Below are 20,767 nucleotides of genomic sequence, written 5' to 3'. Positions count from 1 at the left end.
TGACCTGTCGTTCTGTGCATCATGGGTCTTTCTTATCTCACACGGCAGCGGAAGAAGCATATGGAAGATTATTTAATTGCTTGAAATGACTGACAAAGATATCATCCGCGAGCTCAAGCTCGGCGATGCGACCAACCCTGCTTAATCTCGCAACGGCGCTAGCTTCCTTCTACGGAAAGCTCCTCTGCGCGTCTCGACCGTGTGCTTTGTGCGACGGGTGATCGACTTTGTGGCCCGTTCCCCGGCAGGCGCGAGAGCGTCCTTTTCCTCCCGAGTCTTCGATCGGATCGGCTCCCTGGCGACACAAGACGAGAAGTTGTTTACTATGATGTACAGTGCAGCACATCTGCAGCACATGTGTCCACAATTCGCGACATGATCAAGTCGTGATGCCTGGAATTGAGGCCGAAGATGGGGAAGCAATCTGAGCCTTCAGTGGAAGACTCGACGCAGTTACCGGGAATAGCACAAGTGGGCCATTGTTGGCAGGCGGCGTCAGGCCCAGCGCACGCGCGACGGAAATACAGAGAACCTCGTCGTCGAGGATCCACTGGGCGTAAGGCGGGATCGCAAAGCCTTCGGGGAGGTTCTCAATGGACTTCAGGTCGGCCTCGTCAGAGTCCAACGACAGATCGCCATTCTCGGCAATAGCCCGCGCTCTTCTTCGCATCTCCTCGGTGTTAGAGCACTGAAGGAGCTGGCCGCGCAAGAAAGTGAGTGCCCGAACGCAGGCTAGGGTGGCCTGATGATCAGGCACCTCGTCGGACCACTTCATGCGATCGGCCTCGACTTCGAGTGAGAGTAGCAATGGTAAGAGGCGGCGCATGATGAGGACCTGGTTGCGCTTGAAACCTATGCGGCGGAGAGAGCCTTTTGACGCGGCGTCGAGAATTGCCTGAACTGTCCATCGCAGACATGCATCGGATGTAGTACCTGGCTCGCAATTATCCTCCGCCTCGAGTGGTCTGACGCTTACCCCGTACTTGGTACAAGATGAATGAGAGAGCCAATCCGGCTCTTGCCCGGGTGCTTCCAGGTAGACGGACGTTCTGAAAATGAGCCTTTCGAGATGGGAAGAGCAGAAAGAAACGGCGCTGTACTCTGGGTCTAAGAGGGAGAACCCATGCGTGAGTGGCATGGTCATGAAGTCGAAAGACAAGCAATGTTGACTCACCACCGTGGCACTCTTCATCTTCAATGGTCAGCTCTCGGAACGAGGGCATGGAATCAAGCCGTGCTGCGATGGCCTTTGGCATAGGCCATGGCTGCGAGCACCAGAGGAGCCGACGAAGGTTGGTACACCGTTCGAGCAGTACAGTAGCGTAAAGTTCCAGGTGCGACAGAAAGGCATCCCCCACATCGCACCCATCCATCAGCATCTCGCCGTCGCATGCCGATTCGTACACGCTCTTCCACTCCAATTCGAGATTGCGAATATGGGAGAAATAGACGGGGCCGCCGCTGCTCTTGGCAAGCTCAAAGAGGCGGTGCATGCGCATGACGTTAGTGATGTTGTAAAGCGAGACGTTACGCCACAGCCGCGAAAGGCACCTATGACGGATCCAGCTGCTTGTCTGTGCGAGCGCACGGACAGATGCGAAAGCCTCTACATTAGACCGGCTGGTGTTGAAGACAAGAGCCAGGCCTCGATTGACCTCTGGAAGCTCATCGATGAGTTGGTCGATGATCCTCCTGCGGAAGGCGCACTTAATCAGCCTTAAGTGAGGCAAGCGTGACCGTCAGTACACACAACTCACTCCAGAATCTCAAGGGGTAGCCGCATCCTGGATGGCTCTCGGAGAGGGAGTGAGGCTTCTGTCCCGCCTCTTTTGTAGGCAAATTCCTGCAGTCTTCCTCATATCTGCCTACTGGTTTATTGAATGCATGAAATTGAGCTTGCGGTCGGCGCATGGTCAATGTTTCACCCCTTAGAGATGCGCTTCCATTTGGCGCATGACAGAAGCTTCACTTCAGGCGCATAAAAGATTTCTCGGCCGGACCCTTCGGCCGAAGAATGGGGAAATCCATCTGCTTTCCCCTACTCTACATGTCTTCGAAAAGTGAGGGATCAATCAGGGCTGAAGTGGGCCGGGTCTCCTTCGAGTCTAAAGTCGGGAGCTTTAGAGCTGGGTTCTTCATGGTCACCCGTTTAACGATTGACAAAATCAACATACCGGTATCAGTAGACGTGACGATCCGCGCCGCGCCATCGCGCTTTTCACCTTTGGAATTTCGACCGGACATTGATGAAGTTTGATCTCGAATGACGAAATATACAGTATGTCACGGCCCCTACGGTTCACACCATTGCAAGTTCCGTGATGGATCATATTCCCGAAGAGCTTCTAGAGAGATGGACTGGTCGTTGCCACTCTGACGAGAGTCGTCACTGGACCGACATAAAAGAAGATCACGGAAGAGGTGGCGGCTTCACCACTCAAGGAACCTGAGGCTTCTGACCAGGCTCGAAGAGGTAGGTGAGGTGGCACTTGCCACAGTACTGCCTGTTGGAGTGCAGACTGAGGAAGATGCCGGCTCCGCACTCGGGCGAGGGGCACTCGCGACGGAGACGCTTGATCTTTCCATCGCCGTCGACCTTGTAGTAGCGGAGGACGCTCATCTTGACCTTCTTCCTCTTGTGCTTGATCTTCTTGGGGGTCGTGTACTGCTTCTTCTTCCTCTTCTTGGCACCACCACGAAGACTGTCCCAGACCTGATTAGCGCTTGAATAAGAAATCATGTGTGCTTGGACGGCACTCACCGAAGCACGAGGTGAAGCGTGCTCTCCTTCTGGATGTTGTAGTCGGCAAGAGTACGGCCATCCTCGAGCTGCTTGCCGGCGAAGATCAGACGCTGCTGGTCCGGAGGGATGCCCTCCTTGTCCTGGATCTTGGCCTTGACATTGTCGATGGTGTCCGAAGACTCCACCTCAAGGGTGATGGTCTTACCCGTACTGTAGAATGCTCGCCAGATCAGCCCCTCGATTTCCGTGGCCACTCGAGATCATACTCACAGGGTCTTGACGAAAATCTGCATCTTGAGCAGTTGCGATCAATGCTAGCCAAACTATGGCGTCCTCTTTGTGGATGAAGAGGGTGAGTCAACGCCCGAACTGCGACTAGCAACAGCTGGGCTACTTACTGCGAGTCGATCGTGAAGAAAAAGAGGCAGACTGCAAGCCGTCGCGGCCAATTTAACAGAGGCCGCAGAATTTTTCATTGCCACGCGTTCGTTCACTCGGACAAAGCCACGTGCTTTATATCACGTGAAGCACCGCGCTTCTCCTCTCGAACGTGTTTTTGGTGGAGTGTTGATCTCTCCGATGGTCGGCAGGTAAGGCTCGCAGCTATGTCTTCCTCAGTAAGTTGGCCGAGAAAAGCGACCAGCGAGCAGCAGCGGGAAGGTGCGACTGACACTTTTTGAAAGGACTCGACCATGGCGGAGCAACCGGCGCGATCGTCCTCAAGTCTTTCCAACATACCCGTCCCACAGGCGGCCCGCCGAGAGGCCAAAGCGTCGAGCGGTCTCCCCACTCGAACAGCGGCGAGCAATGGAGCAAGCTCGGGTCCCTCCAGACTGCCTGCGAAGAGTGCCAGCAAGGCAAATGTCGTGCTGCGAGCGACTGTTGCCAGTGGCTCGGGCAGTGTGTCAGGGTCGTCGAGGGCGTCGACAAAACCCACGGGCGGACTCACACTTCCAAGAGCACCGATGGTCAACAGGACTAATCGTCCAGTAGCTGTCGGTAGAGTGCCTAGCGGTATGCTACCCAAAGGAAAGGTCGCTGTCGGACCTATCAGGTCTGCCGGATCTCCTGGACGGGGCCGTATCAGCCAAGATTCGAACGATTCTGGCCGGATGGAAGCGATCGAATCCCGAATGACGTCGATGCAGGATCTTTTCGACATGGAGAGAAGAAGGACAGACGATATGATGGCGAGGGCCATGAAGGAAAGAGAAATGCAGGAGGAAAAAGTTCGACAGCTCGAGGAAGACCTTCTTGAACAACGTCGACTTGCTACCCGGAGAAAGGAAGAGGCAACGAGGCGCAAGTCCATCGCAGAAGATGAGGTGAGGCTACAATTATTCTATGCACTATGCTCAGGCTGACCCCTATCTCGTAGCTTCAAGTTATCACGAGCAAGCACAATCGTGAGAAACGCATGCTCGAAGAGGAGCTCGAGCAGGAACGTTCGACGGTGTCCGCCCTGAAAGTGAGTGCACCTTTTCAAGAATGCCACTAAGCAGGGTGCTTAGACGTCTAGTTCCACAGGCCACACTTGCGCAACAGTCGACCGCACACCTCACTATGGAGAGCCAGCATGCAGCTTTGCGAACGCAGATTGGTAGTCAAAAAGACGAGATCCAAGGCCTGCAAGGACGCATACAAGAGCTAGAGGCAGCCAACAGATTGTTGCAAAACACAAGTCTGCACCTGGAGTCCGAGCTGCGCGAAGCCGAGTCGCTCCGACGCAAGCTTCACAACGAGGTCCAAGAGCTGCGAGGCAACATCAGAGTCTTCGCGCGGGTGAGGCCGAGCGTCAAGAACGACGCCAACAACTCCACTTCTCTGGCATCGATTCGATTTCCTAACGAGCGGGAGGCGAACCAAATTGAGCTGCTTGCTATGGGTGAAAGTGCGACGGGCACCGCAACGATGCGGAACCATCTCTTCACATTTGACCGCGTTTTTCAACCTCACACCTCTCAAGCGGACGTATTCGAAGAGGTGGCTCACCTCACACAGAGCGTCCTCGATGGCTACAATGTGAGTCTCATGGTCTTTCGGCGTGTCAATTGTTCTCATAATTTTATCCCTTTTGCGATATAGACATGCATCTTTGCATATGGCCAAACAGGCAGCGGCAAGACGCACACTCTGGAAGGAGGGACGGAACTGTCACTTTCCACTGCTTCAGACCCGAGCAGCGATCCGCACGCCGGTCTCATCCCAAGGGCTGTGCAAATGCTCTGGAAGACGGCCGAGGACCTCCACGACAAGGGCTGGAGGTACGACTTTGAGGGCCAAATGCTCGAAATTTACAACGAGGGCATCAATGACCTCCTGGGCAAAGCTGAGGTCGACACAGCCAAGCACGAAATCAAGCACGAAAAGGGCCGTACGATTGTGACGGACACCGTCGTTGGTAAGTGATGCGGCCCTTTCCCCTCGCAAGCGCAATGGCGACTGACTTCCGTTTCACAGTGCCCCTCGACTCGCCCGCCAAGGTATTCCAGCTGCTTGCCAAGGCCAAATCGAGGCGCCAAACGGCCTCGACGCTCATGAATGAACGCTCTTCGCGCTCGCACAGCGTCTTCATCGTGCGGGTGCGAGGTCAGAATGCTACGACGCTGGAATCGTGCGACGCAGTTCTGTCACTGGTCGACCTTGCTGGTTCCGAACGGCTCTCCAACAGCGGCAGCGGATCGGATCCGGCGAGGCTTAAAGAGGCCCAATGCATCAACAAGAGTCTCAGCTCCTTGGCGGACGTCATTGCCGCCTTGGGCAACAGCAAGCAGGGGCAGGGCCATGTGCCGTACAGGAATAGTACGCTGACCTGGCTCCTCAAGAACTCTCTTGGGGGTAACTCGAAGACGTGAGTCGGACTACCCTCTGCCAGACTCTCGACAGACAACTCATGCTGACATATGCTGAAACTTTCCCGGTTAGCCTCATGCTCCTGGCCCTATCGCCCATGGCTGAGCATCTCAATGAGTCTCTCTGCTCTCTCCGTTTTGCGAGCAAAGTGAACAGCACCGTTATTGGCACTGCCAAAAAGGTCAAAGGAGCCTCGTCAGACTGATGCGAGCCGTCTTTTAGCCATATTTAGCAGCATTAATAATTAGACAGACTCCCTTCTTTCTCTCCCTTCCTTGTAATTTTGGTATCGTCCTTGTTGCACGTATTTCCATCACGCTACCTTGTCTTCGACACCTTGCGCACCTGCCATTCTTCTTACTAGGCCGTACCGCTCCACGACGAGCTGAACGATGTCGCTCCATTCGTACATGGCGCCTTGGCCCAGGTCGCCGCATGCCAGGCGCTTTGGAATAGGCCCCACCACCTCGTACCCGAGCACCTCGGTCGCAAAGGCCAAGTGCCGGCTAGTGAGGGGGTGCATCCACATGAGCGTGTTCATGGCGGGGAAAAGCAACGTAGGCGTCGTGGGCGACAAGGCTCTCAGGAAGCTCGTCTGGTCGTGTCAACCATCGTCAGCGTATATTTATAGAGGTGTGTGGCGAGAGAGAGAGAGAGAGACTCACAAGCAGGTCGTCACAAGCGCCCGCATTGATCTTGGAAAGCGTGTTGGCGCTGCACGGCGCAACAAGGACAATGTCTGCCCATCTGCGGAGCTCAATGTGGAGAATGGCGTCACCAATCTTGGACCATGACGCCCACTCGTCTTCGTCCGTCCACAAGTGGGCCCTCTTGGCGCTGTCCGGCTCGGGAGAGGAAGAAACCCGACCAGCGGTTCGGTTCTCGTTTGCGAGACTCGCAACATTGTACGGGCTATCGACGCTTTCCTCCGAGATGTGATCGATAAACGACCGTTCGAAGAAATGCTGAGAAGACTTTGTCGAGATGATCTGCACCCTGACGTCTTCGTACTAGAAAAAGTTCAGATTTTGATGTCAGCGCTCACGATGTTTATCCTGTCATAGCGAGGAAACTCACCTCTAGAAGTCTCTCGACAATGAGGGGCAGTTTTACGCTCGCAACGCTTCCCGTCGTTGCCAACACAACGTGTAGCGGTCTGGAGGATCTAGGTGGTTTCGACAGCGGTGGATACGGTGATTGGAGCGATGCGGGAAGATGAAGCTGTTCGGGATGCGCAACGGACTGTGCAGACGTTGGCGTGTGTGGAGTCGGAGACACTGTCACACTCTCTGGGCCGCTGACAAGACTCGACCCTCCTACGCCCAGGGCCAGATCTGATGTCTGTATCTGCCCTCTCGAGCGGTGTGGCTTGAATGAGGCTGGCGGTGGAGGTGGTGCGAAAGCGGAGGGGTTTGTGGTCGGGGGAAGATCCTTGTTGGAGGTCATCGTCGGCGAGGGCTCGAGCTGATTGGCTGATGCAATGAGGGGTGAAGAGGCTGCCGCCAGCCGGTTCAGCATGGGAATCGAGGCAAGACGGTCGCTAATGCTTGGTTTGTAGCTGTTGCTACCGCTGCTCTCTTCCCTCTGTGGACCTTCCGGCCGAGGATCCCACTCTGGTCCTTCGTCCTCGCGAGAGTAGTCCGTTCCGCCGGTGGCCAGCGTCGGGTTTGGCTGATCCGTGCCTTCGCTCAACTTTGGTTGCGAGACGGACCTCGGCATGAGCAGGCTCCGACCGCTCGATGCAGAGGAGCTGAGGACACCTTCAAAACCTTTGCCCCTCTCGAGTGTTTCCATGCCCACAGCAGCACCTGCACCCATCATGCGTCCAAATGCCGTCATGCTGGAGCCCATGACGCCCGTGATGGCGCGGTTGGACATGCCGGCCAATTCGCTGATCTCCTGGGTCAGCCTTGTGCGCATGCGCACGGGCATCGGCAGCGAGCCCTCGTTAGCCGCAGCGAGGGCCTGGGCTGCACGAATGTCGTGCTGGCTGGCGCTTCGCTTCGCCTGCCCGGCAGCGAAACCCAACGAACCCTCAAGGTGGGAAGGACGGGCAAAGACGTCTCGAAGACTCTCCACCTGAGGCCCTCGCAGACCCAACGATGCCGGTTCTGCATTCTCCAGAAAGGCAACAGCAGCTTGGACGTTGACGAGGCAGTAGCTCGCCTCTCCGCCACGCAGCAAGCTCTCGGCTCGGAAGCGCTGGACGTAGAGGAGATTGCTCGCCATCTGTGCCGGATTCGATTTGACAATTGAGTAGATGAGAAGCGGGAGGATTAGATCTGCGCTCGAAGTTGTCTTTTTTCCGGCATTTGCTTCCCCTCCTTCGTCTGGCTTGTCCTCTCCACCCTTGGCTCTCTCGTGCTCCTCTCTTCCTCCCTCGATGTCTTCGTCTTCGTCGCGAAGCTCAATCTTGTAAGGTAGCCGATCCAGACCATCAACGATGCCCTTGTGCGCATCGACGAGGAGGGTCATTTTGTCACCTGGAGCCTGGCTTGAGCCATGACGATTGAGAGACTGCAATTTCTCCCCGCACGACTCGATGATGGCATCCAAAGCTTGCATGGCTTCCCTTCCGTTGCTCGTCTCGACGTCTGGGAGAACGAGGCCGAGGTGAGAGAGGCTGAGGCCGAGAACATTGAGCGCGGCGATGCGAGACGACAACGATTCATCGTGGAAGCTATCGCTGGATGTATGCGGACAGAAGATGCTGGAGAGGTGTCAAAGTGCGCGGGCGATCAGCGCTAATGGCCTTTTTCTCTGCGCATTCAGACTCACCGATCATAGACCTCGCCACAGATGAACTTCTCGACAAGGCTCAACTTCTGGTCCACAAGTTTCTCAATCTCGTCCGCTTTCTCCTTCTCCCTTTCCTTCTCCTCTCCGTCATTTCGTTGCTCCCGCCATCGTCCCCGAATCCAAGCCTCGATTTGCTCTCGAACGCTGGCAAAGAAGTCCTGAAAGCTCTCGCCCAAGTCATCTGGTGGTGCCAAAAAGGGCGCGCTGGCGAGAGCTGCGCCGGACGAGGTGGCAAAGCTGGGCGAAGTGGGCGATCTGACAATCGTCGTGGCCTTCGAAGCTAAATTTAGTTGCAAGCCATCTTGCACCCCTGCCTGATCTTCGCCCGATGCTTCTCGCAGCGGTGCCTTTGCACCGCTCAGCGTCCTCCGTCTGGCTGAGCTGACCGGTGGCGGAGGCACAAAGATGGCTGCAAAGCTGCAGATGACCTCGACGATCTCGTCTGGCATCGCATCGTCCTGACCTTGTAATGAGGCGCGGATCCGATGGGTCATGCTGGAAGCCAGGCCCGACAAGACATCAGAACGGTGAAGCTCTTTTCCCATCGTAATCACCGAGATGGTCCTCGTGCTCCCATTTATGTTGCCGGCGCCGCCGCCGCTGTTCCCGTTTGCCGTGTTGAGAGAAGTGGAGGAGGAGGAAGGCAAGATTGTCTTTGTGTCTGAAAGCTCGACAGGGGGCTTCTGCACATCGCTGTTGCTTCTCCGTCCGCCAAAAAGGGTTGCAAATGAGGCCGAGGCTCGATGTCGCTGTCGCTGCTCCTGAGCCGTTTCCGGAGAGAGCTGGCTGCTCGACGACGCCGATCGGTCTCGAGGCATCTGTTGAGGAATGAACGGAGGTAGAACAGGGTGTATTGGTAGAGTCAGGTCGATTCGAGACGCTCCAAGCGGGTAGCTGGGGTATGCAAGGAGCGAAGACGATGACGACGACGACGACGACGACGACGACGACGACGCAGGGAGGTGAGGTTGAGGGAGGGGCGACAACGTCTTAAACAAGTATGCTCTTCGATCTGGGAAAGGAAGCTCGTTGATGAAACTCATGTCCTCCCTGGGAATGAAGCTCTTGACGTGCAGCTCCCTTATCACTGCTCCCTCTTCGCCAGCGACTGTTGTGGTGGTGGTGAGGCTAGCTCGGAGGCCAGACAATGTCACGACATCGATGTCGTGAATTTGACGCTCCTTACCCTTTGGCGCTGTCGACGACGGCGAGGTAGGCCCGACAAGAGCCCCAACGATTGATGCCTTTTTCGAAGTTGAAAAGACGATGTGGTTGTAGATCTGCGAGATGGACGGCGACTGGTATTCGCCCCTCGCATTGGCCCTCTGCGGCGTCGTGGGAAGCAGCAGGGCCACATCGCCGTCTCGAGGGGCTGCATGCAGCGACGAAGAAGAGGCCAGAAGGGTGGCTAGAGTGAGCCACTCGCCGTCCGTGGCTGCCTGCAGCCTCTCGAGCAGGGCCCACCCTACGCTGCCTCGCCGCACACCGAGCTGCTCGGCGTCAGACTGGAGCTGCTGAATGCTCAGCTTCAGGGCAGCGGCGCTCGCCTGCTGCTGATGCTGCGCGGTCTCTTCTCCCGACACTGTCAGATGCTGGGCTTGAGTTGGTGGAGCCTGTAATCCGGGGGTGAGTAGCGCCGATGCCGGGTCGGACGGCTGCTGCTGCTGCTGCTGCTGCTGTTGTTGTTGTTGTTGTGCATGGAAGAGCGTAGCGTGGGACATGAAATTGGCCTGCGAGGGCCGGGCTGCATGTGTGGGGCGTGCCTGTCGTGGAGCATACTGCAGACCAGAATAGGGGCTCTGGCCCACCGACGCAGGCGAAGACGAGCCCAAGGACGAGTTGGACAGCGTCGACCTGTGTGTTGATCTCTGCTGTTGTTGTTGCTGCTGCTGCTGCTGTTGCTGCTGAAGATGCGCAGAGCCACCAGGTATGCTGACGGGCGACGAAGGCTTACTTCCTTCGGCGTGAATTTGCGCCAGCGCCTCGTTGGGCGACATGGGCAGAGGCGGCATGAGCGTGTTGCTGCTGCTGCCACTGCCACTACCACTGCCACTGCTGCCACGTAGAGATCCGGCGGGCTCGTCTCTCAGTCGAGTCAGAGACTCGGAGCTTCGCGAACCTCGGAGCCCCGTACCTTCTCTCTCGGACGCTTGAGCTCCAGACGCCCGGCCAAGTGAGCTGCCATGGTGCCTTGACGAGCTCATCGCATCGACTTTGAGTCTAAAGAGACCATCACCGGAATCCAACCAGGGCGACACGACTTTTTTTTTGGATTCTACTTGTCGGTTCCCTTCGACACGCGAGATCTTTGCCTGCACGGATCACCGTTCTTCGGAGCTGCAGGCCGGTGTGGCCCTCGCTTGTCCGCGACAAGGTTGGAGCATAGCATGAAGCCCTTTCGGCATCTCAAAGTTGTCCTTCTGAGAAAGCCCGCGATTGGGCTCGCAAATTGCCGCTTCTAGCTAGACGTTGGGCACACCTATCGTGGGTTTGTACGCCCGGATACTCTCAAAGACGACATGCATGTGGTGTCAGAACAAATGTGCTGTCCGCGGGAGGGGGTTGGGGTCATCACACGAAGCCGTTTCTTACTCCAGCATCACACAACGGAGCCCTGAAGCCGCTCCCTCGTGCAAGGTCAAGATCCTCTCTTCGAGCAGGGCACATCACGTGGGTGGTAAAGTAATAGCGCATCGTCATCGTCCGTGTCCTAATTCAAATTGCAATACCAAGACCAATAAGATCAGCCCTTTAGCCCAAAGTTTGACCTTCGCGACGGCCCTGCCAAGCAAAAAATCATCTGCGTTCGGCGCAGACTACTTGTCAAAGGGACCTGCGAACATCTATTTTTGGAGTCGTTCAACGAGCAGAACCCCACTCTTCCCTTCTTCTAGCAACTCCTCCTCCCAAAATAGTCCCGACTCTTTCATCTTCGCTTGAGGGTGGCGTATAAACTCGTTTCGAGGACACAGATACACACGGACACACAAGATGGGTGAGTCTGCTTCGATGTGCTCTTTGAGTCGTCAATTCCTTTCTTTTTTTGCTGATGACGGGCGACACAAACGGGATAGCTCCTTCTGAGAACACGCCCTTGGTTGGCGGCAACAACCACAGCGATCAGTCGGGCAATGCTTTGCCAATGCATGTGAGCAAATGCTTCTTATTTTCGCTTGCTTTGATGGCGAGTTGACCGGACAACGAACCACAGCGGCCTACGTCGTTTCCCTCGCGACTGAACCCGAACGCGCCGCCGGGCCATCCCAACTTCGTCTCTTCGGTTTACTGGCTCTTCACCTCTTCCTGGGTCAACATCCTCCTCCTCTTTGTGCCCCTCGGATTCGCCTCGGAGTTTCTCCACTGGCCTGCTGTCTGGCGCTTCTCGCTCAACTTCTTGGCCATTGTTCCCCTCGCAAAGGTGGGCAGGCACTGGCTCCTCACATATGCAGACCAGACCAGCATGCTCAGTGACTTTCTATTCCCCTCTAGCTCCTTGGTGATGCCACAGAGCAGGCCTCGCTCAAGCTTGGTCAGACTCTCGGTGGCCTTCTCAACGCAACGTGAGTTTGGTGCAGAGCTAAGCGTTGGAGAGACACTAAGACTGAAGGAGACGGTCTACAGCTTCGGAAATGCTGTCGAGCTCATCGTCGGCATTGTTGCTCTGCGTGAGTGCTCAAACAAGCGCATATATGATCGAATTGTTGCGCTACAGAAGCTGACTATATGTCCTTAGTCCAAGGCCAGCTCCGCATTGTTCAGCAGTCGCTGATTGGATCGATTCTGTCCAACATTCTCCTCGTCCTCGGATGCTCCTTTGTCGCCGGCGGCCTCTTCAAGTCTGAGTCGACGTTCCAGCAGACGGCTGCCCAAGCCTCGGGCAGCATTATGATGCTCGGCTGCATCACCGTCGCTATTCCTGCCGCCTATCAGGGCAGCAGCCGCATGTCGGCCCTCCTCACGGGCGGCTTCGAGGCCCTCGAGAAGATCAACAAGCACGCAGATGAGACGGAGCATGGCCTCCTCTTCATCTCGCGCGGCGCATCGTTGATCCTCGTTGCCGTCTACGCTCTCTACCTCATTTTCCAGCTCAGGACCCATGCGTTCCTGTACGAGGCTGAGGAGGCAGATGAAGAGGAAGAAGTGCCCATGATGACGCCCGTTGCCGCCGTCGCCGGCCTCCTTGCGGTGACGCTTGTGACGAGCTTCAACGCAGACTACCTCGTCGGTGCCATTGACGAGACGGCGCAGGAGTACGGCATCCCCAAGGCATTCATCGGCACCATTCTCTTGCCCGTCGTGGGCAATGCCACCGAGCACTTTACCTCGGTCTGGATGGCCGCAAAGAACAAGATGGAAATCGCAATTGGCGTCTCCGTTGGTTCGTCGATCCAGATTGCCGTTGGCGTCATTCCCTCGCTCGTTCTTCTGGGCTGGGCTGTGGGCCAGCCCTTGACGCTCTACTTCCAGTCCTTTGAGACCGTTGTCCTCGTCGCATCCGTCGTCCTCGTCAACACGCTTATCCAGGACGGCCGAAGCAACTACATGGAGGGCGCCATGCTCGTCTCCCTATATGCCGTTGCCGCACTCTCCTTCTGGGTCGAGCCGGACGTATGAGCGATCATATCAGTCATTCGCGTGCCACAAAGAAGCGAAAGAAGAGCTGAAGCGGCCCTCGTCCAGCGTTGTGGATCATGGAAGGGAGAGAAGGAAAAGAAAAGAAAGTGCAGGAGAGAGAGAAGGAGAAAAGACGATGCTCGGGAATGGGAATTTCATTGTCATGTTACAGATTACGCGTCTCGATTCCTTCGACGGGAAGCGTATCGCAGTTGCAGCCTACTTGTCATTGCTTTAACTTTCATATGATGACGATGTCGTGTCGTTTCGCTCCTTTCGCGGTTTAACAAGTCAATTAACAAGCATTCTGTTTCACTCGTGTGTGCTACACATGGACACTACCTCACTGCACGTTCCCTGAGATGATGACGGGTCCTCTGGTGAAATATCATGGGCACTGAAGTGTAAACAGCCAGGTAGAGTTGAATCTCTACAACGATATGCGAATCTGGTATATGATTCCGCGCAAGATGAAAGAAGAGGTATAACACGGAAGGGACAAGACGGTCACGGATCACTTTGAGTACATGCGCATGAAGTTGATGAACTCGCGATCGTCATCGTCGGTGCTCCTTCTGATCAGCTTTGAAGAGTTCTTGACGACTCTCCTTCGGCGCTTCAGAGTCACCGGCGATGTCACTTCGGGGAAGTGGCTAGCCCCGCTGAACGACGAAGAGGTAGGGCTTGGACTGTGGAAGGAAAAAGGGCCCAGCTGCTCGTCCATTGCCATTTTCGCAATTGCCTTCGAGAATTCATCCTCCTCATACTGGATGCCTTCTTGCAGAGGAGTCTCCTCAAGGTAGACTTTTGCCTTGTCCTGCTGCCCATCTGCTGCTGAGACCGTGTTCCCATCATCTTCATATTTGATTCCGACCAGTTCGGCATTGGCTTCGTCCTCGACACCATCGGTGTATTCTGGCATTGCCGATGCGGGAGAGAGAGGGATCGACATCGGTCTTTCGTCTCGTCCGTGGGGCTCAGAAGACGCGAATGTAGTGCTCTGAGCTGCATCCCGCCCCTCCATCGACTGCTTGCTGTGGCTATCGCCGCTGCTGAGGTGGACGAGGATGCTGCATCCCTCCTCGCCCCCGCGTTCTTGCTCCTCTTCCGCTTCCTCTGCCTCTTCCTCTGGCAGCTCGATGGGCGACTGGAGCATTGGATCGAGGATTGCACTTTCCTTTGACGCCATTCGCTTGATCAACGCCGACATATTGCGGGACTCGCTCCCGTCGTGGGACTGAGGTTGATCGTCCGGAGAATCGTCGACGTGAAGCCCAAGAGCTGCCGCCGTCGATAACATGAGTGAACAGGCACCGCTCGAGCCGGGCGGGAGTGGCGCCTTTCTCGGCTCTTCAAAGGGCAGTGGAGGGCGCACAAAGCTGCTCGTCCGATCACTGATTTTCTGCCACTCTTCTTCGTCGTCGTCGTCGTCGAGCTGAGGAGGCTCGACCGGCGACAAGAGCGGATTGACGAACTGCTGCCGGTTCCTGCTGCTCCTCGAACCAGGCGAGGTGAGAAGCGCGCCATTGTTCGTCAAGCTGGACGACGTGCTCAGACCAGGGCTCAGACGGCTGCTCGAAGCTTCAGACTGGCCGCCGGCGCTGCTGAAGGTCGCCAATGAAGCATTGCTGCGTCTTTTCCAGGACGATTGAGACTCAGAAGCCGTCGACGAAGACGCCGTAGACAGTCCTCGGACCGCTCTCGCTGACGTCGACGGAACGTTGGGCACCTGCACCGTGGCACTTCTGAGGTGTGAGCGCGCGGGACGGGGAGGAGGCATGGCGCCAGTGACAGCTGAGGCTGGAGCTGGGTGACCCTGCATAATGACTTCAAAGTCGACGGCTGCTGCATCTGGCTGCACGTTAGACCAGCCTCGCAATGCAGCGTCTGAAATATTCGATCGTTCGACAGGCGCACTCTTGGCCAACAAGGTGCTATTCTGCACATCGTTGGGTACCGGAGTGCTCCGAATCGGCTTGTACTCGGCACTGTCCACGCGGTGCTCGTTCCCACGAGACTTTGATGATTTCTTGGCACCGTAGCCCTCGTCGGGAGTCTTGAAATCGGACGCCTTGCGATACCGCAACGCAGCTTCGGCTCTCCTGCTACCAGCTGCTTTGAATGTGTTGGTGACGGCTTCTCTGGCACCTTCGAGTCTGACGCCGAACACTTCGCCCACGCTCGGCCTTCTCTGGTGCTGGTGCGTTGGTCTTGGCATTGGTGGAATCTCAGCAGCCGGCACATGATCGCCCCGATAGTCTGTAGGGCTGTACGGAGCCGGAAGGGCCTTTGATTGCCGTCGTCTCTTCTTCTTGCTCAGCATCACATTTCCGTTTTTCTTGAGCGCCTTGACGAGTGTCTTGGGATGGTACGATGCGAGCTCGTCATCGGTCTCCCAGTCGCTGCCGGGACCTAGCTCGAAGCCGTCGGAGTCGAGTCCGAGGACATGGCGTGCCTTTGCGCCCGGAAGCGCATCTCCTCCCCGTGGCACCGTCATGCTAGACGCGGACGAGGAGCCTGACGACAGTGTCCGGCCCCTGGCGTAAAACCCAACTTCACCCACGTTGGGCATGGAACCGTATCGCCGCTTTGGAATGGGGAAGCTCGGGCTGTCATCCTCGCGCTCGCTCTCGTCTGCTAGTGTCTCGGCCATCTCTTCTACGGCATCCGGACCTGCCTCTTGGCTATCTTCGGGCGCTTCAGGCGCGGCTTCCTCCTCCTCCTCCTCTGAAGAGCTACTCTCGTCCCAAGCCAGCGAGGCCGGGCCAAGGGAAAGTGGCGCCCGCATACTGCTGACGCTCGTCGTCCTCTGGTGCTGTGGCCGATGCCGTAACGATGCAGGAGCCGCCGCCGCCGCCGCCGCCGCCATGTCGTCTTATCGCGAAATGTTCGCTGCAAGCCACTTGTTTCTTGAACCTGACATAAGAGGTGGCGTCGACCTTCCTTCGTTGGTCAAACAACGTAGCGGGGGAGAACAAAGGGGGAGCGAAAGGGGCAGGGGGAGGGACAAAGGGACGAGGGACTGCGCAACGCATTAAATATCTCCCGAGCGGAAGACCTCATCAGCAGGAAGCGGTGCAGATGCTAGATACCTGAGCGCACGCTCGCACAAATGCACACACACAGTCACACACACACCGCCGCTCTTCCCTTCTCTTCGCACATGCCTTGCCACCGGGCCAGAGTTGCCCACCAATAATCTGTCGACGACCGCATGGACGCCCTGTGTTCGTTTTGCTGAGGTCTTTGATTTTGATTGACGGATTACAACATTCGACCGCATGGACGGCGTTCTCGCGAATACACTTTTGACTGAAATTGATTCTCCTTCCCTTCTCTTTCTTGTGGATTTATTGAAACAAATAAAAAAAAATGGCTCGACTGCAGGCACATGCGCAGAGACGATAGAGCGTGGGCGGCGCGTCTTTCTGCTCCTTGGCCGAGAGGCGAGGCTTACTCTGGGCGGAAAAAAGACTGGAGACCACCTCCACGTAGACGTAGTCGCGCAGAAGAGAAGCTTTTGAGAGAGAGGGGGAAAAAGGCCGGTGCTCGTGGGCCAGGAAACGCCGGACTACCCAGGAACAGTTTGACGCCCACGCACAAGCAACGTCACCTCAATTTTCTATTCCCAGGCCGTTCCTTACCAGGCACTGCGCGATCGACTCGGCTTGGCGTGCCGACGTCAAGGTTGTGATCTGCCTAAAGCTGGGAAAAGCCCCGGCCGCCTGGCAGTGTGACAGCGGGTGAATTGCGCCTTTTCTTCGAGCTTTCATGCTTCATTTCCATGGTTTTTGAAGTTGACATCATGCTCATAGATCTCGATGAGGGCCGCTCGCATGAAATTTGAGGGTCATGTTGGAATGAGTAAGGGAGAAGAGTGCATCAAAAACGACGAAGAGGAGCCAGGGTATATTCAATGTGTAGTGTGTTGTCATCGACTGTATCTATCAGGTCAGGCCCTCGCTTCTACCGAGGCGGCTCCCACTGCTGCAGGACCTCCCGCGCCTGCTTGCTTTGCCAACTCATCGAGCTTGGGCGCAGGAACCGGTTGTAGGAGCTCCTTTGCCCTCGTCTCGGCGTCGGTCAGGACCTTTTCAAAGCGCTCCATTTGCTGCTTCGTCCACTGCTTGATGTCGTCAGGCCGCTTGAATTCGCCCTCGGCCGTCTGGCCTTCCCACGCTGCGATCAAAGATCGTGACCGTTCCACATCTTCGACCTCGGTGCGCCATTGGACGAGGACTGTCTTGAGGCTGCGCAGCCTTCTCGCAGCATCGCCCATTTCGGCCCTCGCAACTTGGCTGTGCTCGTGCAGCATACCGAGGCTTGAAATGAGACTGCTGGTGCATTGCTGGAGATGCTTCATCTGCTGTGACGCCGGCGCCTTGGGTCCTGGTGTCTCTCCGTCGCCAGTCACATGCAAGTCTCTAGGTGACATGGGACCCTCATGCTCTTCTCCTGCTTCGTCCTCGGCGACGCTCTGCAGCCTTTCGCCCGTCCCTCTTGAGTGGTCTACAGTGGCCGTGGGCAATGGCGTCAGGAACGAGAGCGAGTCGTACCTTGTCACTGATGGAGTCTCTGAAGATGCCCAGTCCTCATCGACGCTGCCCATCGCGTTGAGCCAATCGCCTCCCTCGGCCAAGCCTCTGGCAAAGACTCTCTCTGCCTCTCTCAGCTCTCGCACCTGCATCTCTCGTTGTGCCGTGTGCTCGCGAAGCTGCTTTACAATTGTCGCTGCTGACTGCTCTAGCCCTGATGTATCTTCTTGCGGTGCTGAAGCGTTCGTCTCTGACTGTCTTCTGTTGGTAGCCGTCGCCACCGCCCGTGTCGTCGTCGTTGACGACGTCGAGGCTGAGATATTTGAGATGTTACTCAGCTTCGAAAGGAACACCTCGGTGGCCCGGACGCTTTCGGCAAGTGATTCCGAGGCGACGAGGTAGTGCTCCTGATCCCTTCTCGCCTTTGCTTCGACCAGTCTCTCGCGGTCTTCAGTGTCTTCTGCAAAGGCTGCCGACGAGGAGCTGCCAAGTTGCTCGGAAAGGCCGTTCAACTCATCTCCCAAGCTGTCCCCAGCCGTTTGGCGCGGGTCTGCTCCACCCGCCAGCTCGTCAGCCAGGCTGAACCCCTCCTGATCCTGCAGGTGCTCCTGCAATGGTGCCTCGCTCAGCTCCTCAGAAGCTTGCTGGCGCGCCCCGGCTCCCCGACGACTGCGCCCGCCCCTCCGAGTTGAGACCACCTCTTCTTGATCTGACATCTGCTCATCGGCCATGGACATCGACAAGGCATGGCCCGACATGCCACCACCGACGTCGTCGAATGCTGGGTCGAGGTCCAAGTCGTCCGCCATGGCGCTCTCCTTTGCCGTTGCAGCTCGACGGTGCTCTCTGACTGCTGTTGAGATATTCAGGCCCCTTGCTCCAGTATTTAGACACCCCATCCTGAGACCAACAGCTGGTTATCACGTGGAATGTCACGTGGAAATGTTGCCAGGCCAGATTTTTGAAATTTTTGGAAATTGGAAGCATTGCTTGCTTGGCTTGACTTGGGATCACTTTGTTGCGACGCAAGCAAGCAGACTGGCACAAGATGGCGCCCAGGTCGAGGTCCTCGCTGATCTCCCAGCTCGCCGACTTCTCCAACGTTGCGCCGGAAGGTGAGTTCCGTTTGGGATTGAGTGGAATGTCCCTGCCTGTCCTCGCTCACCTTTGATCCTGCAGACAAGGACCCTCTGGCCGATGATGGAATGGACGCCGACGGGCATCGCTCAGGCTCAGAGCAAGGCGACGACACAGATGGGGAAGGGGAGGACGAGCATCGTGCACGATCACACTATGTTGATGTGGGTCCGAGCCGACTGAGACACAAGGCAGATGTGTCAGAGAGCGATGTTCTGCGGACGGGGCGATACGCTGGGCAAAAGGCTAGCGCAAAGGAAATGATGGGATTGGGTAGTGACGACGAAGAGGACGAAGAGGGCGAAACAGATCGGAGTCAAGGCGATGAGGAGCGCAGCGAAGATAGGTCGGAGGATGGAGAGGACGATTTGTTGGACGGAGAGGATGGAGATACTCAGACCGGGAGCGAAGAAGAGGACGAGGAGGAAGATGAAGATGAAGATCTGGAAGAGGGGGATGAAGATGAAGACGACGAGGAGTCTCTTGAAGACGAGCATGAGGAAGTCCAAATAGGAAATGCTGTCAATGGGAAGACGCCAAGAACTGCGGCCCAGTCGGACAAGGAGCTGTTGAAGTCACTCCGACAGCGCAACGAAGAGGACGCGAGGCGAGGCAGAGATGTGCGCAGGCAGCTGGACGCATGGGGCAACGTTCTCGGGCTCCGTATCCGCGCCCAAAAGATCATTCGCGCAGGTGGAAGGCTGCAGGTGAGGTGGAGCATTTGCCGTGCTCTTCCTTGATGGTCTCACTGACGTACTCATCTCCGGTTCAGCCTTTCTTGGCGACGGCTTCTGCCGAGCGGCTGCCTGTCGATGCGCAGCAAAGTAGGGAAACAGCGCTCGAGTCGCTGCACCAAATTTCGCAGCACCTCTTCTCCGTCCAGCGAGACTTGCTCAAATCGCTGCAAAAGACCACGGATGAAGATCTGGATACCGAAGCTATTGAGGTCATTGATGAGCATCTCTCTGGTGCGAAACGGAAAAGGCAGGACGAGGCCGTCGACACGCTTCGTAAAGTCGACGAGGCAGCTTGGCCGCTGACCAGGGACATCTTGGACAAGTGGAGCCTGCGATCGAGCCTCGAAGGTCATGCCGGTGCGGCCAGGAGATCTAACAAGTTCGACACTGGCAGCCTCAAGGCGATGAACCAGCGGGCGACGGACCAGATCGATGCGTTACTCAGCGGTGATGGCATGGATCGACTCAGGAAGCGGACACGAGTGTGGCGAGGCACAGATGCAGAGGGCAGGCTCATTGGCTCGCAAGGACACCAAGAGGGCGAAATCGACGACGGGGCCGATGAGGGCATCTTTGACGACTCCGACTTCTACCAAGCGCTGCTTCGAGAGCTCATTGACACCAAGGCGGGCGATGGAGGAGCATCGGACCCGTCGTATGCGTGGGCTGATGCCGTAAAGAAGGCGTCGAAAAAGAACAAGAACGTAGACACGCGGGCTTCGAAAGGGCGTCGTCTCAGGTGCGTTTCTCCTCACAATTCAAATGCTAGGGGAACTAATTTTGGGCTGATGACCCATGAAACAGATATGAGGTACACGAGAAAGTGCAAAACTTCATGCCGCCGATTCCTCGGGAGACGTGGACGGACGAGCAGATCGATCGGCTGGTTCTTCAGCTGCGTGGCGAGGGTCAAGAAGTGCCCTCGGAGCAGGCTGCCCCACGGGCCGAGGTGGACCTGCAAAACTTCAAGCTGTTTGGGTAGCATCCTTCTTCGCTACTACACTACACTTTGCAACAATCCTGTAATTTACCATCATTCAATTCCAGCTGCCTTTCGCGCTTCAGTAAATCGTGCGTTGGGCGACTTGAGAAAGAGCGGACGACTGACTGAGGGCGGCGCACGAGCCAGGCGCGACCCAGGCTCCGTCCGCCCGTCCGCCCGCCCTGCGTGCTCTAGGCGCGCGCCGCTAGAAATTAACCTCTCTTTAGACCCGTCAGCGGTGCGTGAGATGGCCAGCGAGGCTTTCAGGGACGAGTGCGATGAGACGAGTGCCCTCACAACCCCCTTACGGTATGCCCAGGGTCGAGCACTACGGCGACGATGACGAGGCCAGCTCTGCCTCGTCGTC

General features: G+C 56.6%; 8 protein-coding genes across 8 annotated transcripts; 3 read left to right on the top strand and 5 right to left on the bottom strand.

The window, feature by feature from the left end:
• Positions 1 to 89: 89 nt before the first annotated feature.
• FA10DRAFT_265236 (hypothetical protein) lies at positions 90 to 1,872 on the bottom strand. The gene is made up of 3 exons (XM_025520975.1): positions 1,758 to 1,872; positions 1,175 to 1,692; positions 90 to 1,107 (listed from the first exon to the last, which is right to left on the bottom strand). Exons 1-3 carry the CDS (start codon positions 1,781 to 1,783, stop codon positions 380 to 382), a joined length of 1,272 nt encoding a protein of 423 aa, XP_025378573.1. The 5' UTR covers positions 1,784 to 1,872; the 3' UTR covers positions 90 to 379.
• A 364-nt stretch (positions 1,873 to 2,236) lies between these two features.
• FA10DRAFT_265235 (ubiquitin-domain-containing protein) lies at positions 2,237 to 3,082 on the bottom strand. Its single transcript, XM_025520974.1, has 3 exons — positions 3,014 to 3,082; positions 2,762 to 2,953; positions 2,237 to 2,702 (listed from the first exon to the last, which is right to left on the bottom strand). The coding sequence occupies exons 1-3, from the start codon at positions 3,034 to 3,036 to the stop codon at positions 2,438 to 2,440; spliced, it is 480 nt and encodes a 159-aa protein (XP_025378572.1). The 5' UTR covers positions 3,037 to 3,082; the 3' UTR covers positions 2,237 to 2,437.
• A 245-nt stretch (positions 3,083 to 3,327) lies between these two features.
• Positions 3,328 to 5,919, top strand: FA10DRAFT_299988 (putative c-terminal kinesin). Its single transcript, XM_025524780.1, has 7 exons — positions 3,328 to 3,360; positions 3,427 to 4,068; positions 4,122 to 4,211; positions 4,271 to 4,765; positions 4,829 to 5,144; positions 5,204 to 5,594; positions 5,669 to 5,919. The coding sequence occupies exons 1-7, from the start codon at positions 3,349 to 3,351 to the stop codon at positions 5,799 to 5,801; spliced, it is 2,079 nt and encodes a 692-aa protein (XP_025378571.1). The 5' UTR covers positions 3,328 to 3,348; the 3' UTR covers positions 5,802 to 5,919.
• Positions 5,754 to 10,758, bottom strand: FA10DRAFT_65818 (hypothetical protein). Its single transcript, XM_025525628.1, has 4 exons — positions 8,375 to 10,758; positions 6,674 to 8,306; positions 6,262 to 6,606; positions 5,754 to 6,191 (listed from the first exon to the last, which is right to left on the bottom strand). The coding sequence occupies exons 1-4, from the start codon at positions 10,597 to 10,599 to the stop codon at positions 5,910 to 5,912; spliced, it is 4,485 nt and encodes a 1,494-aa protein (XP_025378570.1). The 5' UTR covers positions 10,600 to 10,758; the 3' UTR covers positions 5,754 to 5,909.
• Positions 10,759 to 11,139: 381 nt separating this feature from the next.
• FA10DRAFT_265231 (calcium/proton exchanger) lies at positions 11,140 to 13,301 on the top strand. Its single transcript, XM_025520973.1, has 6 exons — positions 11,140 to 11,390; positions 11,470 to 11,543; positions 11,607 to 11,813; positions 11,885 to 11,955; positions 12,017 to 12,060; positions 12,129 to 13,301. The coding sequence occupies exons 1-6, from the start codon at positions 11,387 to 11,389 to the stop codon at positions 13,007 to 13,009; spliced, it is 1,281 nt and encodes a 426-aa protein (XP_025378569.1). The 5' UTR covers positions 11,140 to 11,386; the 3' UTR covers positions 13,010 to 13,301.
• Positions 13,302 to 13,457: 156 nt separating this feature from the next.
• On the bottom strand, positions 13,458 to 16,028 carry FA10DRAFT_265230 (hypothetical protein). Its single transcript, XM_025520972.1, has one exon. The coding sequence runs from the start codon at positions 15,795 to 15,797 to the stop codon at positions 13,524 to 13,526; it is 2,274 nt and encodes a 757-aa protein (XP_025378568.1). The 5' UTR covers positions 15,798 to 16,028; the 3' UTR covers positions 13,458 to 13,523.
• Positions 16,029 to 16,832: 804 nt separating this feature from the next.
• Positions 16,833 to 18,414, bottom strand: FA10DRAFT_65697 (hypothetical protein). The gene has a single exon (XM_025525627.1). The coding sequence runs from the start codon at positions 18,351 to 18,353 to the stop codon at positions 16,962 to 16,964; it is 1,392 nt and encodes a 463-aa protein (XP_025378567.1). The 5' UTR covers positions 18,354 to 18,414; the 3' UTR covers positions 16,833 to 16,961.
• A 133-nt stretch (positions 18,415 to 18,547) lies between these two features.
• FA10DRAFT_299983 (TRAUB-domain-containing protein) lies at positions 18,548 to 20,465 on the top strand. Its single transcript, XM_025524779.1, has 4 exons — positions 18,548 to 18,659; positions 18,724 to 19,388; positions 19,454 to 20,157; positions 20,223 to 20,465. Exons 1-4 carry the CDS (start codon positions 18,593 to 18,595, stop codon positions 20,398 to 20,400), a joined length of 1,614 nt encoding a protein of 537 aa, XP_025378566.1. The 5' UTR covers positions 18,548 to 18,592; the 3' UTR covers positions 20,401 to 20,465.
• Positions 20,466 to 20,767: the final 302 nt, after the last annotated feature.

Source organism: Acaromyces ingoldii (genome assembly GCF_003144295.1).
Source record: "Acaromyces ingoldii strain MCA 4198 unplaced genomic scaffold FA10scaffold_2, whole genome shotgun sequence".
Taxonomy (NCBI): Eukaryota; Fungi; Basidiomycota; class Exobasidiomycetes; order Exobasidiales; family Cryptobasidiaceae; genus Acaromyces; species Acaromyces ingoldii.
This window is presented reverse-complemented; position numbering and strand designations above follow the sequence as displayed.

Bases quoted from the DNA above. Each gene is read 5' to 3' on its own strand.
- FA10DRAFT_299988 (XM_025524780.1), top strand. The intron at 5,145-5,203 runs GTAAGTGATGCG...TCCGTTTCACAG, and splicing joins TGTGACGGACACCGTCGTTG to TGCCCCTCGACTCGCCCGCC. The intron at 5,595-5,668 runs GTGAGTCGGACT...TTTCCCGGTTAG, and splicing joins CTTGGGGGTAACTCGAAGAC to CCTCATGCTCCTGGCCCTAT.
- FA10DRAFT_299983 (XM_025524779.1), top strand. From the start codon at position 18,593: ATGGCGCCCAGGTCGAGGTCCTCGCTGATCTCCCAGCTCGCCGACTTC. The intron at 18,660-18,723 runs GTGAGTTCCGTT...TTGATCCTGCAG, and splicing joins CTCCAACGTTGCGCCGGAAG to ACAAGGACCCTCTGGCCGAT. The intron at 19,389-19,453 runs GTGAGGTGGAGC...TCTCCGGTTCAG, and splicing joins GCGCAGGTGGAAGGCTGCAG to CCTTTCTTGGCGACGGCTTC.
- FA10DRAFT_265235 (XM_025520974.1), bottom strand. From the start codon at position 3,036: ATGCAGATTTTCGTCAAGACCCT. The intron at 2,954-3,013 runs GTGAGTATGATC...AGCATTCTACAG, and splicing joins CAGATTTTCGTCAAGACCCT to TACGGGTAAGACCATCACCC. The intron at 2,703-2,761 runs GTGAGTGCCGTC...GGTCTGGGACAG, and splicing joins ACGCTTCACCTCGTGCTTCG to TCTTCGTGGTGGTGCCAAGA.
- FA10DRAFT_265231 (XM_025520973.1), top strand. The intron at 11,814-11,884 runs GTGGGCAGGCAC...ATTCCCCTCTAG, and splicing joins CCATTGTTCCCCTCGCAAAG to CTCCTTGGTGATGCCACAGA. The intron at 11,956-12,016 runs GTGAGTTTGGTG...GACGGTCTACAG, and splicing joins GGTGGCCTTCTCAACGCAAC to CTTCGGAAATGCTGTCGAGC.
- FA10DRAFT_265230 (XM_025520972.1), bottom strand. From the start codon at position 15,797: ATGCGGGCGCCACTTTCCCTTGGCCCGGCCTCGCTGGCTTGGGACGAG.
- FA10DRAFT_65818 (XM_025525628.1), bottom strand. From the start codon at position 10,599: ATGAGCTCGTCAAGGCACCATGGCAGCTCACTTGGCCGGGCGTCTGGA. The intron at 8,307-8,374 runs GTGAGTCTGAAT...ACACCTCTCCAG, and splicing joins TGTGGCGAGGTCTATGATCG to CATCTTCTGTCCGCATACAT. The intron at 6,192-6,261 runs GTGAGTCTCTCT...TGACACGACCAG, and splicing joins GCGCTTGTGACGACCTGCTT to ACGAGCTTCCTGAGAGCCTT.
- FA10DRAFT_65697 (XM_025525627.1), bottom strand. From the start codon at position 18,353: ATGGCGGACGACTTGGACCTCGACCCAGCATTCGACGACGTCGGTGGT.
- FA10DRAFT_265236 (XM_025520975.1), bottom strand. From the start codon at position 1,783: ATGCGGCTACCCCTTGAGATTCTGGA. The intron at 1,693-1,757 runs GTGAGTTGTGTG...CGCCTTCCGCAG, and splicing joins CTACCCCTTGAGATTCTGGA to GAGGATCATCGACCAACTCA. The intron at 1,108-1,174 runs GTGAGTCAACAT...TCTCCCTCTTAG, and splicing joins AGATGAAGAGTGCCACGGTG to ACCCAGAGTACAGCGCCGTT.